General features: G+C 41.0%; 2 protein-coding genes across 3 annotated transcripts in view; both read left to right on the top strand.

Annotated features, from left to right (window-relative positions):
• Positions 1–3,169, top strand: part of LOC139755421 (two pore potassium channel protein sup-9-like) — an 872,258-nt gene extending 869,089 nt beyond the window's left edge. For both annotated transcript variants that reach the window (XM_071673713.1, XM_071673714.1), the window contains exon 8: positions 926–3,169. In XM_071673713.1, the coding sequence (XP_071529814.1) occupies positions 926–1,166 (241 nt within the window). In that variant the 3' untranslated portion in view covers positions 1,167–3,169. The remainder of the gene's footprint in view (positions 1–925) is intronic.
• An 8,763-nt stretch (positions 3,170–11,932) lies between these two features.
• LOC139755671 (uncharacterized) lies at positions 11,933–17,409 on the top strand. The gene is made up of 5 exons (XM_071674320.1): positions 11,933–12,011; positions 12,941–13,126; positions 14,745–14,932; positions 15,773–16,054; positions 16,942–17,409. The coding sequence occupies exons 2-5, from the start codon at positions 12,952–12,954 to the stop codon at positions 17,407–17,409; spliced, it is 1,113 nt and encodes a 370-aa protein (XP_071530421.1). The 5' UTR covers positions 11,933–12,011; positions 12,941–12,951.
• Positions 17,410–18,105: the final 696 nt, after the last annotated feature.

Genomic DNA, 18,105 nt, shown 5'->3' with positions numbered 1-18,105 from the left:
TCGGATGGGCGCTACCGGTCGCGAAGGTCTGGATGGTTCCCAAGGCCCACTGGACTTGCCATCGAGTGACTGGGACCCACTCCCTTTTCCTTATACACACCTCCGAGACCTGGCTCTTTCTCGTACTTCTGCAGCATTCACGGTATTCCATCTGATCCTCCTTTATTGAAGCTTCATCACTAACTCTACTGCCCTTGATCCTCTCCTCTCTCAACCCCAGCTGAAGGAGGCAGCCTCTCCTTTTCTCTATTCAACCTCCAGACATAATCTCTACCATCGTTCCCGCTCCGGGGGTGGGGTTTATGCATACTGTAATACCAAAACACTAAGGGGTAGTGTCAGGGCGCTAACAAAAATACAATTATTTTTGATGCGAGTACTAACGACTTACGAGATGAAGAGGAGTACTCTTTATTCAACAGAATTGTTAATATTAAGACCGATTTACCATTTACAGTGGTTGAAAGCAGTACTTTGGATACGTTTACAATAGATTGAATCATTTTGCTTCAGGTCCACGACTAATACTATTTGCACCACCTTAGTTATATAGAAAGTGTGCAGGATTTCCTCTTTGAAGCACCTGTACGCCATTTTTCTCTTACCACTATAACTTGCGTGCGTCTCACACCTACTACCACAGACAGCCTCGAGGGGATGCAATGCTCTGTTGCTATTTGAATTCAAATTGCCAATTAAACTTCGGCCTGAATATTACCGTACATGAACCAATTCCCTTACGTAAAAATGAAACACCCGATGTTAAGCGTTCGTGCCTGATGAACCAGTGACTCGACCCCACACAGTGGTAATTGCATTCATTATTACCCACGATTCATTACGGTGCTTCCGGCTGGGTCTGTGGCAGCGGCACAGATCTCTCTTATAGCTTCACTAAACGTCTCTCTCCCTCTCTCCCTCACAGCATGCGGAAAAGGGCGATGAACCTCTCGTACATCTTACCGCGTCGGCAGCGCCTGCAGCAGCAGCGGGAACAGCACCAGCGGGACCAGCAGAAGCGGGAGCAGCAACAACAGCACCTGCAGCGTGAGAGGGAGCAGCAGCAAGTGGTCCACACGAACACTCAGGAAGACCTGTGTTCCACCTCATCAGAGAGCGAGGTCATACCCACGCCAGCGCACGGGCAGAAAAGAAACTCCGTGTAGCAGTCTCGTGTGAAGGCGAGAGTAACACGGCAAATGAGAGATGGGGCGGGTAAAGTAGGAGGAATCGTATGGCAAAACGGTATTGAATGGAAAGAAAACGGAGGAGGAATAAACGACTTGGAAAATAAGAGTAATAAAACTGGAACCTCCCCACCTCCCCTCCACCCCGCCAAAAAAAAAACTTTCGAGGAGAAACCTCAGGATTTTGATTTATTGTGATACTGGTGCGGTGACCGACGATTGGTGAATGTTGTTGTTGTTGTTCGTGTCTGTGCGAAGGGCAAAGGAAAAAGAAAACGAATAGTGTTGAAAGGGGAGACACAATGACGTCGTCACGCTGAACATTTTTTTTTCCTTTTTGTGTGTGTGTAGAAAAATAGTCTGACGTCACACGAAGACTGAGGACGATAAGCTAACGAAGCGTTATCATCATCATAAATCTAGCTTTGACCTGATCTGAGGTATTTCCCAAACTATGCCCACTTAATTCCCAAGATATCCATTCACTTTTCTTGTATTTATCCTCCCGGTGTATAACATAAGGAGGAATATATCGTTTCAGGGAAATATCTCAAATGACTTGGAATCAAGACAGGTCACATCAGGTGTCGAACACGGAATTGAAAGCCGTCCCAATATAATTTAACCAGGGCCCGTCTCTCGGTCTACGGGCCACAGCGAATGTTGTCTTTTGGTCCAGAGTACAGCCTTTCCCTTACCTTCTCCACCACACACCGAGAGTGTTCCTTCCTCATACCATAAAGAAAATAGATAATAAATGAGAGAGAGAAAAGGAGAGATTGGGAGAGAGTGATGTGAGAAAATCAAGTAGAAATATATTGCAAAAGAACGATTTGTTCACCTCTATCAGTGGGTCGAACGAAAGTAGAAAGAAAATGAGATTGTTCGATTTTTTTTTGTTTCACTGATCGTTCTCCTCTCATGAGGAAATCGAAAACAAAACGAAGTAGAGCACTTTATTTTATCTTGTTAGGATCTGGGATCATCCATTATTAGCGTACAAAGTGTATATGAAACAGCAGTGGTTAAGATAAAAAAAAAAAATTTGAGAACACTACAGTGAAACTGTTGAAAGTTTTAGTGTTTAAGGTGACCAGAGTTGGTTTGTGGAGTTAGTATGTCGAGTTAGTATGTCTTCTGCAGACGAATATATTACATCAATTTTTCTTGTTGAATTTTCAGACGAGGAACTTTTTCTTAGATACTTATTATCTATCTATCCTGTGACTGACTGATATCTATCCAGTGCATTGGGATTTGAAGGTATAACCAATTGGTTAGGTTATGGTATATCAAAGAAGATAATGGATACTATTGACCCACCTTAAAATTAGATCCACGACGAATATTTTCATAATTCTTTAAAAATGTGGGTTTCATGTTTCTGTCCAAACGGGTCTTCTAAAATCAACCGAATGTCTAGATTTCTTTTTCTGAAAACAGTTAATTTGAACCCTAACAAAAAAAAGGATTTGATATCGTGGACTGATTGATTACCTCAATGAAACTAAAAGATCGAGTATGTGCTTCTATCTGCAGAATGATACAGCTCCTGGGGTCGAACCCGGGATGCCTCCATAATGCTTTTACTTTTCTATTCTCCGAACCTTCTCGGGATCACAACACTCCCAGGAAACCCTCCAGCAAACACCCTCCTAAACTTCTTCATCTCCTAAGACTCGTCCCTCCAGTCAAACAAGTATATTCATAGCCTTTATCTCCTGCCACCTGGACCTGGAGAATGGTTTGGTGATAGGCCATCAAACGTATTAAGAAAAGAAAAAAGAAATGAGAAAAACCGGTGTAAAGGGCAAGAAAGAGAGAGATAGAGAGAGATGGAGAGAGAGAGAGAGAGAGTGGGAGGGAACCCCAAAAGAGCAGACTCAACTGTGATAACTTCCTGGCACATTATGCAAGGCTGAGGAACCTCTGTTGTAAATATATATATGCATCACCTTTCTCCTCCCTTAGAGAAAGTCACTTATTGTGCTATTATTATCCCCCCCCCCCAAAAAAAAAAAATAACTTGTTATTTCGATTATGAGGTGATTGTCTCTAAATAAGCATATTAAGAGGAGTTATTGACAGAGTACCTTTGGTTGTTTTATTCTGGCTCTTTTTCAAATGAGAGATGTACATGTCCAATGAATATGTGTCCAAGGATACGTGTCCAAGAATCAATGTTCAAGTACATGTGTCCAAGAGAGCGTGTCCAAGAATAACTCATGCCCCTAAGAATCCGGTTTCAAGGATGGCTGTCAAACTTTACGTATTCAGGAACAGACGATTCAAGAATGTGTCGACCAATACGTGTTGAGAATATATGACCAAAAATAATACGTGTCCAGGTATACTTGTCCATGAATATATATATATATATCTATATCTCCAGGAATATGTGTCCGGGAATGTGTGTGACCAAGAATATGTGTCAGAGTAAATGTCTTAGTGGCATCGGATGTCACTTTTTCCTCAGCTGTATTTATTTAAAAAGCCTAAAAGCCACAAAGACTTACATGAACCTGAAAAAACGAATTATTTTGAGCCTTAATTCCTCATAGCTGAAGGTTCTTTTCCTCTTTAGTGGCAAATGTGTGTCTGCGACTGTCTGATCCGGGCGAAGAATAGAGGTATGTTAGGGAGGAATGATCCGAGCCACTGTCACGGAAATTGGTTCAAAACGTCGCTTCGAAACGCTTCGGAGCTCATGTCTCTGTCCAAGTAAAGTTCTTTTCTGTGGGTTCAAACTTCACTACCATTTTCTTCCTATATCTCACATTTTTCAAATTTCGACAGATTTTAAGGAGTTCGAACCATGTGTATGCATAATGAATCTAACCTTGACTATTAGAGGTTCAAATCCCATACATATATCAAATGAGTATTGGCAGAAAATATGCAAATGTAGATAAACATAAAAGTCTTCAAAATTGTGTGTATGTAGCAAGTTACTAACCATGTATTGGTAACATAGCAAGTACAAAAGTTTCATAACTTCGAATTCTCTTTCGGAAAAAATCTAATAGCTCTTTTGCAGTCGCTCATTTGAATATTGTAACAGTTTAAGGTCATATTCCACAGGTAATGTTTTTACTCCACTACATATTGCAATCAAGCACGACATAAAAACGATTTTACATATATATATATATATATATATATATATATATATATATATATATATATATATATATATATATATATAAACATCGGGATATTTTCATGGTTCTTTACACATGTAGATGAACTGTGTAAGCAGCTTTTCGTTTATTCCCAGACAGAATTATTAACAAATGAGACATTGATGATGTAAAGCAACACTGATTCACTAGTTTAGATCTCTCAGGTGCTACGCTTTCACTAGGCACTCAAAGTATTGGTGTCATTTCCATAGAAAAAGATGTCATCTAAGGCACTATGGCACAGAGATAAGGCCTCCCTTGTTAGGTTGGGGCATAGAAAGACACGACTCACCATTCCATTTAATTTTCTGCCTTTTGATCTCCTAAACGGCGACAGCTTCCGCAAAAACTGGGGTCAAAATTCATTAACAGATGTTTGTAAAAATGATTTTTTCTTTTAAACGAATTCCTTCACCGGAAAATGAAAGGGTTGGTCAAAATGGAGGGGATTGTGGTTATGACAATAATAAAATAACTATATAGCCAAATTATGATAATGAATTATACAGATGTGTCGCTATATATATATATATATATATATATATATATATATATATATATATATATATATATATATAATATATATATATATATATATATATATATATATAATATATATATATATATATATATATATATATATATATATATATATATATATATTATATATATATATATATATATATATATATATATATATATATATATAATATATATATATATATATAATATATATATATATATATATATATATATATATATATATATATATATATATATATTGGAGTATCCGAACATCACGTAACTTCATTTCGTTTAGTTTCGTTTCTACATCAAATTTCAATTCGAAGCTTCATTTAACGAGAACAGACACAAGGTTCCGTTCTCCTATGATTTACTTCCCCTGTGGCTCCTATACATCACTTCCCCGTGACAGTGGCTACGTCTTGGCTTGGCAGACTTTGCGTACGTTGAGAGTTTTCCTCTTGCTTGCAGTATTAACGCTTCTGATGATTCTACTGCATTCTTACCCAAACTTTCATATACTGGTGATACGATACTTCCACCGATGGAACCTGTATTATAATAATACTAAATACTAATACTAATAATAATCTAGTTACGCTTGCCAATACTATTTTGGTAACACTCGCTTTAATAAGTATTGTTTTCTATTCTTTGGATCTTATAATTTCTTGGTCTGAGAGCGATTCACCCGCAGCCACGGACCGACCCGGTCTGGGAGCCTTTTCGACGGACGATCCCCGAACCCGCGGCATCCGACAGGTTCACTGCTTCGAAAATCGTCTCAATTGACGGTCCCCGAAACCGTGACCCTCCGACGGGTTCACTGCTTCGGAATCGTCTCGACTGACGGTCCCCGAAACCGTGGCCTCCGACCGATTCACGGCTTCGGAATCGTCTCGACTGACGGTCCTCGATACCGTGGCCCTCCGACCAGTTCACGGTTTCGGAATAGTCTCGACCGACGGTCCCCGAACCCGTGGCTTTCGACCGGTTCGCGGCCTCGGAACTGTCTCGACTCTATTGTTTCACAATCTTTCCTCGAGTTTTCTCATACCAGATTCCTGCATAAAACTTTTTAAACGTTCCAAACACTCCTTCTGTTTAAACCTTCATCAAATCCGAAGAAAGTTTGTAAAGAAACTGTTTAGGACGAGTGGCTCTGGCTACAAACTCTTTTCTTTTTCTATCAAGATTGCAAGGGTGCTCTTGCATCACTTCCGCAGTCAAACCATTTCCCCAATTTTTAGAAAAGAAAACAATGAAAATATAAGAAAAAAAATTGATACAAAACAAACCTAATTCGGAGACACTTTTTAAAAAAAATGGGGTGACGAGGGCGACAAAGAATAACATTAAATTCCTTCAATGTCTTATTTTCTACCGAATTTATTGCGCAAAAATTCTGCCCATCAGACGAAAGGGCAAAAGGGCCAAACTTTTACAAATAATCACAGATGAATATGAAATAACAGATCACTACCATATTCCTTTATCGAGGCTATATATTTCTAGCCATTCTGTATATCTATTTGTAATAAACTCGTTTCCCTTGTTAGGTGTTTTACTCTCTGCTACCGGGGTTGTTGAGCTCAACATCACGAGTGTATCATGGTCGAGATTTGTTAGTGTATTGTACCTCAATGAACAGACGACTGACTAGTGATACAGCCTTCATCCCACTTTCTATCAACTCCTGAGGCTTTTTATACATTACATCGTGTCCACTCAGGGCTCTCACTACCTCCTACCCATTTCAGTATCCCACTACCTTATTATTATTTCAACATCCCATTCGTATACGACTCTCTACCCCAGCTAACTGGTCCTATACACTTCACATCTGTCCTCTGCACCATCTGACACATTCAGCACTTCTTTCTATATATTCATTCCATCTTCACGTCACTTCTACTTACTTTCATCTTCATGTGTCTTCTTTTTTCTTGCTCGCTCTCTCTCTCTCTCTCTCTCTCTCTCTCTCTCTGCCACCTTTTTCAGCTTTCGTTCCATTTTCTCAATCTTTCGCCCCTTGATGATAATGACATTAATAAAAACGCTGCTACTGCTTCTACTGTTACAACTGTTACTATTGCTACTGATTATAACAAGACTGTCTCTGGGGAAGATGCGGTCTATACAAGTACAGTGCTCAAGTTTTCTCTCGATTTGTGATTTTGATCTTCCTCTCTTCACCCTGTAAGATATACAATACCGTCTATTTTGCTTTTGTTTGCTAGTATATACATCTTCACTTTCATATATACTTCTTCCAATTCCCTTGAGGATATCAACAATCTACCAAAATTTATGGTACCTTTGCTATATTCACCCTACCTTTACCCTAATTTCCTGCATATAAATATCGATTTATTATCTCACTCCTCTCGCGAATTTCCTATCACCTTATTCAATTTATTTCACTTTTAGCGTTGTTTTCCTTACCCTTGGGTTTGATCTATTCTTAAACGCAGACACGCATTAAATCCAGCTATCGTCTCCGTATTACCCACAGACTTAAGACACTTGGATTCACTCTGCCCGCTTAAGGCACTTGGATTCACTCTGCCCAAACTCAAGAACACCTTTTTCATCCAAACCTCGCACATGCCACTCCCAGCTGTTCCTCCCTAAAAGAAGAAGCAGAGAAGGCCTTGGAAAGTCCCCCTCGGTGCCTCTTACTCCACCTGTCAAGATGGCTGAAGACGCTGATCCTCGTCAACCCTCATCAACCGTTCACCCAGATCTCACACAACAGTTCGGCAAGAAGCCACCGCCCAAGCACCCGCCACCGTCGTCGACCCTTGGCGACACCTTCGTCGAACTTCGACGACACCACCACCGTCATGCCCATCTGAGCTCGTAACGACCTACAAGAACAGTTCTGTTCCAGCGGTAGGGAGCGATGTAGATAATGTATAAATTCTGTATGATGCCAAGTTGTTTGACATCCTTTTCTCTTGTTATCGCCACAATGTCTTTAGTTTACATATTTTACTTATATTTTCCTCTGGTTGCAAGTTCCATCCAATAAGTTCCATCCAATAAGTGTTTTAGATATCTGGGAGTGGATCTGGCAGCGGATGGAACCATGGAAGCGGAAGTGGATCATAGGGTGGGGGAGGGGGCGAAAATCCTGGGGGCCTTGAAGAATGTGTGGAAGTCGAGAACATTAACTCGGAAAGCAAAAATGGGTATGTTTGAAGGAATAGTGGTTCCAACAATGTTGTATGGTTGCGAGGCGTGGGCTATGGATAGAGTTGTGCGCAGGAGGATGGATGTGCTGGAAATGAGATGTTTGAGGACAATGTGTGGTGTGAGGTGGTTTGATCGAGTAAGTAACGTAAGGGTAAGAGAGATGTGTGGAAATAAAAAGAGCGTGGTTGAGAGAGCAGAAGAGGGTGTTTTGAAATGTTTTGGGCACATGGAGAGCATGAGTGAGGAAAGATTGACCAAGAGGATATATGTGTCGGAGGTGGAGGGAACGAGGAGAAGAGGGAGACCAAATTGGAGGTGGAAAGATGGAGTGAAGATTTTGTGTGATCGGGGCCTGAACATGCAGGAGGGTGAAAGGAGGGCAAGGAATAGAGTGAATTGGATCGATGTGGTATACCGGGGTCGACGTGCTGTAAATGGATTGAATCAGGGCATGTGAAGCGTCTGGGGGTAAACCATGGAAAGTTGTGTGGGGCCTGGATGTGGAAAGGGAGCTGTGGTTTCGGGCATTATTACATGACAGCTAGAGACAGTGTGAACGAATTGGGCCTTTGTTGTCTTTTCCTAGCGCTACCTCGCACACATGAGGGGGGAGGGGGATGTTATTCCATGTGTGGCGCGGTGGCGATGGGAAAAAATAAAGGCAGACAGTATGAATTATGTACATGTGTATATATGTATATGTCTGTGTGTGTATATACATGTGTACATTGAGATGTATAGGTATGTATATTTGCGTGTGTGGACGTGTATGTATATACATGTGTATGTGGGTGGGTTGGGCCATTTCTTTCGTCTGTTTCCTTGAGCTACCTCGCAAACGCGGGAGACAGCAACAAAGCAAAATAAAATAAAAAAAAAAATAATAATAATAATACTTAGGAACTTTATGACACATTTGTACTGCTGGCACAATCACCAGTGGTCGTCAGTGGTTAGAGATTAAAAATGCAAACCATATCCAGAGTCTGCATTTTCCACGAGAAAATATATGTTACCCAAAACCTTGTACAACCACATGAGAAAATACACAAGTTACCCAAAGCCTGAAGTATCCACGAGAGAAAACGAACAATATTAAGGAGGAACGAAGGCTTATCAATACAACACTAACTACCTCAGCGGGGAATATACTGGGGATATACTGTTATGCATTATTCACCAACGCATATACCTGCACTGAATCAAGATAAACAGTATTCATAGCAATATGGCGTTTCCATTTTTTTTCAATCTTTACTCCTCTCGAATCAAGCCGACCAAAACTCTTGTTTCCAGTAAAACAGAGTACCAGAACACCCAATTCCAAGGGTATCAAAAAATGACACATTATTTGTTCGAACGTGATATTGGCAGTCATAAGTAAAATACCCAAGGACTTTAGAATACCATTTCGGGTTCTATTATGAATTGTCAACAAATCTATCAGATATATCCAGTCTCAATCATAAGGAAAAAGATATGTTCTTTTTTCTTACAACTCCGTTCCAGGGCCGCCGGAACATCCTGTTCCGATGATCCAAGTTTAGCCAAAATGGTATTCACTACTCATAGTTTGTAATCTAGGCAATCATTGGAAAATCAAAATCTACCTTTATCACTTCGGTTCAGGCTCTAAATTGTCTTACAGACAAATCGGACTATCATCTAGTTCAAATGACCTTACCTCAACCAAACTGACATACATTACGTATACGAATGTGGTCTACATAACCTTAAGAGAAAAAAACATAACACGTATGTTTAAGAGTCCTTCCCGGACTCTAGATTGATCTATTGACAAATTAAAGTGAAAAACCCAGTTCCTTTGGTCTCATCTAAACCACAGTGACACTTATTACATATACATATATAATCTTGGTAATCATAAGGAAAAAAAATCTTAAAGATATACTTTTAAAAATCCGTCCTGGAATCTAAACAAAACTAAAGATGAATAGGGAAAGACGTGATTGTTTATAAAAAATTTGATAACCCATTCCTACCTTTACATAGAAATATTGACAAACGGACCCTTTACTTATACTTACGTGACCTAGATGGAAAAGAAATGTCTTTTAAGACCCACGGCTGTCACTATATAGAATCATCGACAAATTGGTTTACAATCCAAAGATTGCAAGGAAAAACATGAAAATCTATCATTAAACTCGGTTCCTGGCTCTTGAAGGAAATGCTGAGAAATCGGCCGGTAACATATGGCCTCAAAGGTCTCAGCTGCACCAAAATGACAAGAATTATCTACACGAATGTGTTCTAGAAAACCACAAAAAACAAAACACCTGCCTGGTACAGCCCACTCCTCCCTCTAAATGTAGTCAGTGACAGATTGGTCAGAAACCCTAGTTTCGAAGGTCGAAACAGAGCCAGAATGTGAGAAACAACTTATAAGAAGGTGATCTAAGGGATACATGGAGGGAAAACCCAAAACCCTACCATTAAACACAATCTTAGACACTGAAAAAATCACTGATAAATCGGCAGGTGACAACAGGTGTCTAAGTTCTCAGCGACACCAAAATGAGACGAATTACTTACAGAAACGTGTTGTGGACGATCTTAAGAAAAAAAAAAACTTCAAGCCTAGCTTCATTACCTGTCTTCTGGTAGTAAACGATTGACAAAATGATCCGAAATACCCATTTTCAGAGGCAAGGTATGATGGCATACATCACTTATAAGCATGTGATCAAGGGCATCATAGGGGGACAAAAAGATTCAAAGATTAAAAAGCCTACCATTAAACTAACTTTTGGGGTCTTAATGGAACTACCAAGGAATCGGCTGCGAACGCCAAGTTCTTAAGCTGATGTATCACTTATAAGAATATGTGATAGACAGTCAAGAGAAGAAAAAGGTAGACTTAATGATAAATCGGCTGCTAAAATCTATCTTTTACGATCGTAGCTGCACCCAAACGACACATTACTTACACATATGCTTTCAAGACAATCATAAGATAAAACCCCAGACATATACCATTAAAAATCCCATTACTAGAGTTATTGAAAAGTTTTTGATCTTGAACTCGAGGTTTTGCAGGTCTCAGGCAAGTTAAAATAACTTTTTTTTTTATAAGGTTGGGGTGTTTATAATCGTAGATGAAACCCTCTATAAACTTCCCTCTAAGCTCCATTCCAGGTTTCAGTTAGAATCGGCTAGAAACACCTGGTTTCAAAACCCTCTGCTTGTCAAAAACGACACGTATTACTTATACAAATATGTTCTTGACAATCTATGAAAAAAAATTGAATTTTAAGAATCAATTTCTGGCTCAATTCAATTATTGAGAAACTGGTGCAGAACTTCGACTTTAGAAGGTCTTAGGTAGGTGAAATTGACATTTCATATACGACTGATGTTGAATATCATGAAAAAGAAACCTTCAAACCTGCCCTTAAACTCCATTCTGGGCTCCAACTAGAATCATTGACGAATCAGCCGGACACAACTAGTTTCAAAGGTCTCGCCTACACCAAAATGACATCTGCCTCCACAGTGGTGATACCCAACGAATATCTACTTGAATAACTTGTTGTTAACAAGGAATGAATATCCCAATACACCAACATGCACCAATATTACACACCTGCCTCTTGGCGACACATCTACTCCTTGTATAGGCACTTCTATACCTACTCACACCTAAGAAAACATATCTAACAGTATACCTCGCTAGGAAGATCCGATCGTTTTATTCACGCCGCTTACGGTTCAGTCAGGAAATAACAGAGCTTTATACATTCTGACACTATGAACCTTAATCTTATCATCATGCTTATCGTATTAACTTTATTCGTCTTTTTATCGACAAACTTTTATGGCAGTCGTGTCGAGTCCCTCCCTGTTGTAGTGACTCTGAGGCCAAGTGGTGTACGTGTGGTGGATCCCTGGACGAGAGGTAAGGGGTGAGCGCAAATGACATTAAGATATCGTACGTATTGCTTAGACATCTGGATCTGCTATCTTTATACCTTTTGTGTCATCATACAAGAATCAATATTCAAGAGATATTTCTAATTTTCTTAGATGCTTAAGGCATCTGTCGTACTCTCAATGATAGTGAATCTCTGTAGAAAAGTTAAAGGCCAGTTTCGTACATAACAGTAACAGGCACCGTACATAGATCAAAGGACACTCTACACATGGTACAGCAGACATCATGCGTACAATGTCCTACACCGTATCTACAACCGCCGGTACGGTACGTAGAACAATCGACACCATACCATAAGATATATTTTCTTCGCTACAACAACAACAACAACAGGCTCTGTACCTAAAACAACACGCATCATACCTAAAACAACAGCAACTGTACCTAGAACAACGCTATTTTCTCTCGGTCTCCGAAGCATCTATGTTCAAAGCCTGCCGGAGAAGCTGATACGTAATGAAAGACAGTTATGCAGGAGGCGGATGTATAGCGTTGGAGGACAGTGCAATAACTTCTGTGGAACAGACGTAATCTTTCCAATGTCAGAGCAGACAAAGCGCTGTTATCGCTAGAGTTTGCAACAAATACAGAGTATTAGATATTGTAACAAGATCTGGTTAAAATGTACTGCATCAAGATGAAATGTAATATTCAGTAAGTAAACGAGCGACGGAGAGCGGAGAGTATATGATGACAGACGCAGGTAAGTCGACAAGCAGCCATAGGCTGAGTATTGCCACGTATCCCATAAAATACAGAATATTCTTTCACGGTTTCATTTACATCTAGACATTTCACCGCACGACTCATACCTACGTTCAGTCTTCAAGGTCGTATGTAAAACACGCGTCTCGCATGAGATCAGTTGATAATATTTGGTAACGTGTCCCCAGGTCGATAGAGGATGCCAGACACCGAAGACTCCGAGACTGGATCGCTCTCGGAAGATCCCCAGAAGCCCCGCTGGAGCTTCCTGAGGGACCCTACGTCAGAACACTGGAGGTTCTTCGCCTACGCCTTCGGGGCGGCCTCCGTGCTGCTCCTGGCGGGTCTGGCAACCTCCCTCGGCGTCTTTCTCAGTACGGTGATCACTTTTACGTTTGGTCAGGGATGACGTAGTTATCTAAAGGCATTTATGTACATGGAGGAACCTCGTATACACACATCACAGGTTCAGACTTATCCCAACTGCATCGTAATGTTTGATTATCACCAACGCAACTACTTGACATTGTACGATTATGAATGATGAACGAATTACCTAGTTAAATGTTGTGGCCGAGAGACAAGACTACTTTTGTCCTAGACTAGAAGAAGTAATTACGTAGGGTACATACCTGGGGATCAAGAGGCTGAGCGTGGTCCAAAGTGGTGAGACGGCTGGGGATGGGGATCAGCCAACCAGCCTCAGAATCACAGAGTCGAGCACATTAGTTTCGTCCTGCGACCAGTATGGAGCTGTACAAGGTGCCGTCCTATGGAGGTAAAAAAGGAATTATATTAACGCTTTGGCTTCCCAAGGTGGAGTATATCATATTCAAGGTTTAGCAACGCAGTGTGAAAGCATACATCAAGAGGTATAGAAATCATATAGCAAGGGCCTCAGAGCAATGAGGACAGCAAGACTAACTGTCGAGGCGAGGTAGCTCTCATATCTCCTATCAGCATTTACGACAGTTTTATACCCTAACATGATGACAGTCACCTCCTCAGCTCAATACTGATATCAGTAGCTCGGGATCTATACCACGTACTGTTATTTGATGAACCACGCGGCAAACTGACGCCCAAAACAACAATGGTTTAGGCGAGATACTGACCCCAATATAAGATTTCAATGCACCCTCATTCTTCTACCTGCTTTTTTCTACATTTTTTCCCATAGAAAGGACTTCTAAGTACTCTCAGCTACAAATATGCAAAGCGCATGAGCTGTGTGTCATACCCCTTCGTATCCTGCTGTTGCGTGTCACTGCTGGCCTACTTTGTATCTGTCTAAAAACCAGAACCTTCCCTTTTTCCCAGAAACGTGCATTGCTACAACCCATCTCTAAGGAGAGGGACTGTCATAACCCCTTTGAATATAGCTCCTTCGTTCCTAAATCTATTGTCTCCAAATTTTTGGTATTCCCCTTGCTTTCGCTTTCTTAAACACTTATAATTTCATTCCCTTCTTTCGCATCATTAATAAGGCTCATGAGATGCAGGGTTGGTTTACTTGGGGTGGATGCGTTACTGACTGGTTAATCAGGCTCTGAGAAGGGTATGGTATGTGTGCATGACCCAGGATAAGATGCACGGTGACTGACAGGGTGAGTATATGGTACTCTGGTATGCAGGAAAATGGAATGAAAAGCAGTACTCGACTTACAGGGAACATACCTTATGAGTATACATGGTGAAGTGTATGGAAAAGAGGCGAGGAAGAGGTAAGTGGAGGGCATAGAGCAGCAGACTAGGGAGGAGTATTGTGGTGACTGGGAAGGTAGAGGGTGTATGCTAGGTGCTTACTATGAATAATGTGTGTTGAAAAATACTCAGAAATCTAAGTGTGACACATGGTATTTATGGATTTGGAGAAAGCGTAAATCAAGGCTGATAATTATACCTAGTGGAAGATGTTAGGGCTATTTATGGAAGTGGAAAGCCAAGCCTCGTTATCAAGGTTGGACACTTCAGTATGTCCTTATTCCGCAGCCAAGACGGAGTGTGGGGCTCCCCCAAGCCTAGCCCAGGCCACCACCAACTACCGAGGGTCAGCACCTCCCGGCAGCCAGGTGACGTACGTGTGTCAACACCCACTGGTCTTCCCCGACAACTCCAAGACCTTTAGCATCCGCTGTAATGACAACCTGAGATGGGACTCCACACACGTGCCTTCGTGTGTAAGTAGGTGCTCTAAGGTCTCTTCTTCTCCATGGACAAGGGACAATTTTCCCTGGAGGAGCTTTTATGAGGGTCTCTTTAGAAAAGGGGTTTTGTTGATCCTTACAGAGCGGGTGGTGGGTCTTTGATAAGTGTGATTATCATAAGGGAGTGAGGGAGTGTGTGGTAGGTACATTATGAATCTCCTGGCGACCCATGTAAAGGGGTTAAAGGATGTGTAGAACCTCTTCTTGGGGAGATAGAAGAGGCTAAAGTGGGTGAAAAGAAAGCAAGTTCCTCTTGAATAAGATTACCGGGATGTAATAAGTCATTCCTGATGAACGTGATGGTGATTTAATGTCTTTCATGAGAAGAGTGATGGTGACTATGTTCTAAAGTAGTGTATGGCCTCAAGTTATCATAGAAGTATGATTAAGAATGGTGAAAGGTGACCTTCTGTATAACAGATATGCAAAGACTTGAATGAACTCGGGTGAGTGAGGAACCTAATTTTCTTAACAGGTTACTATGAATAGGATCAGGGAACGAGGCGGAGGACGATCCATCATCTGAGTACGGAGGCTGAGGTGAAGATTCCGCACACACACTGGAAGGCTGGAGTAGGATGGGTATAGGAGATGCATGGGACGAATACACACAGCTGGCAGCTCGTTCATGTCTAGACGGTATATGAGTACACGTAAAGATTATGAAAGATACTTATGAAAGATAGACAGATAGATAGATAGATAGATAGAGAGAGAGAGAGAGAGAGAGAGAGAGAGAGAGAATTATCTACTAGTACCTACCCCTATGTATACGTCGCCGACGTCATCCACCTCACTGATCTCCGTCAACAGGGGAGCCGCAGTGAGCGACAGTGTACCGTGAGTGAGGGCGACGCCTCCCTCACCCTCACCACCAGCAACACCCTCACCTCATTCGAGGTGCAGGTTACCCTCAGAGGGCCGATACCTCCTTCCCTCGTGGTGGACATCCCCGCGGGCGACGAGACTATGTGCTCCTACACCAACATGACGAGGGCTTCATCGGCGTCAGGAGCTCCACCGTCACGACAGTGGAGTGGTGCCAGGGACGAGGTCTCCTTCACCAGCCAAGAGGAAGAGATCCACACTGTGGTGGTGAGCTGCCAAGTTCCCTGTCCAACATCACATATGAAAAGAAAACGAAAATACGAAAAAAAATGAGGAAGAATAACGTCTGATTCATGGAGTCAATCGTAATTTTACTAATTTAGAAAGTTAATTTATTCAAAACTAACCTGGTTATTACTACTTATGGAATATCAGTATCTATAGATCATTGCAGGCTAACTATATTCCGACGTTAAGATAGAGATAGCATTTAAGAAGTTTCACCTTTAAATTTATCATTCTTTCTCAGGATTCTAAATGTCTGTCATCTATAACAGCCTTATGGATTACATCCCTGTTAGTGGTAGCATTTGATTCTAACATTCTTGACATATAACAGAAACATCGAAATTCGAGATACCATCTGTATCACACTTATCTCACGAAATCTGATTTGGCCATGATTTTAAGTTTTCCTATAATCAAATATGCGGTAAAACTATAGTTTATTTACATACCAAATACAGCAGCAGTACACCTTTCTTTGAGGAGTGGCTACCGAGTCTACCGTCCTGAAGTACTTTCGTAACCTGAAAATATCCAGAATAGATATAATTAAGATGGTATCCGTCAGAGATTTTTCATTTGTCTCACCATAAGTTAAGCAAATCATGCACAAGTCGACGCCAGTTCAAAAAGATTCTCATAATGGAAATATACAAGTCACTGAAACCAGTGGAAGATTATGTCTTATGAGTAAATATAGATATAGGCTCAAAGATATAGGTTCAGAGTTCTTATCTCAAGAAGATAAAGTCATGCACACACTAACACAAAAAATGTTATATACTTTCATTCTTGTATCAGTTTTCAATAGAAGACGTGGCCTTACTGAAAATAAGAACTGGAAATCTAATTACCCTGTCCCCCATCAGGTAGAGGACACCACGATTGACCCCAGGGCTCCGTACGAGGTGCGTCTTCGCAGTGTTGGTGCCAAGGTTGCCTTGTCTCTCCTGCAGGGGAAATACGTCAAGATCTTCTTCGCCTCCTTCAGTATCAGCTCGACGACCCCGTCTCCTAGGACTACTGTTCATGAGACGAAGGAAACAGAGTCCGCGCTAACATCCACCGAGGCATATCCATCTACTGCAGCAGCAACTGCTGTAGATCCATCTACTGCAGCAGCAACTTCTGTAGATCCATCTACTGCAGCAGCAACTGCTGTAGATTTATCTACTGCTGCACCAACGCGTGACGCTATCTCGTCTACCACAGCAGCAGCTGACATACGTGCATCCATTGGTACAACTTCAGCTGCTAAGGATTCATCCACTGCAACAGATGCAGATGAATTCACCTCCATTTTGCCTGAGAGAGATCCATTCATCACAGAAACTTAGACGATGACTTATCCATCTCAGTAAATTGAGATAACACACAGCTCTCCCCACCTCGCCCAGCTCAGCAGAGACGGATCCTTTGAGCACACCAACCTCTGGGAAAAGAAAAAAATAGATTTATCTCAAGAACATAGAGGAAAAAATCGGGTCATGAAAAAAAGAAGACATCCGTCGGAATATATTCCTACATTTAACAACCATCTCACGCCGCGTCATCATCGGAATGAAGCATCATGATTATTGAGTGTGTATGATACGCATACTGTGGTTAATGGACACATACCCAGAGTAGATACCGCTTATCCTATTAGGTGGCTTAAAAGATTTTCATGACCTGTCGTCCCTTTTTTTTTTTTCCCAAAAGAAGGAACAGAGAAGGGGGCCAGGTGAGGATATTCCCTCAAAGGACCAGTCCTCTGTTCTTAACGCTACCTCGCTAACGCGGGAAATGGCGAATAGTTTGAAAGAAAAGAAAAGAAACATATATATAAAACAGAGGATCTTTCCATATATTCCATATAATCTAAAAGTATAATTTCTGTACTTTCCAAACTTATATATATATATATATATATATATATATATATATATATATATATATATATATATATATATATATATATATATATATTTTTTTTTTATTTATTCATTTTGCTTTGTCGCTGTCTCCCGCGTTTGCGAGGTAGCGCAAGGAAA

The sequence above is a fragment of the Panulirus ornatus genome, chromosome 19 (genome assembly GCF_036320965.1).
Source record: "Panulirus ornatus isolate Po-2019 chromosome 19, ASM3632096v1, whole genome shotgun sequence".
In the NCBI taxonomy this organism is placed as follows: Eukaryota; Metazoa; Arthropoda; class Malacostraca; order Decapoda; family Palinuridae; genus Panulirus; species Panulirus ornatus.
The sequence above is the reverse complement of the archived record's forward strand: the minus strand, read 5'-3'. Positions and strand labels throughout refer to the sequence as shown.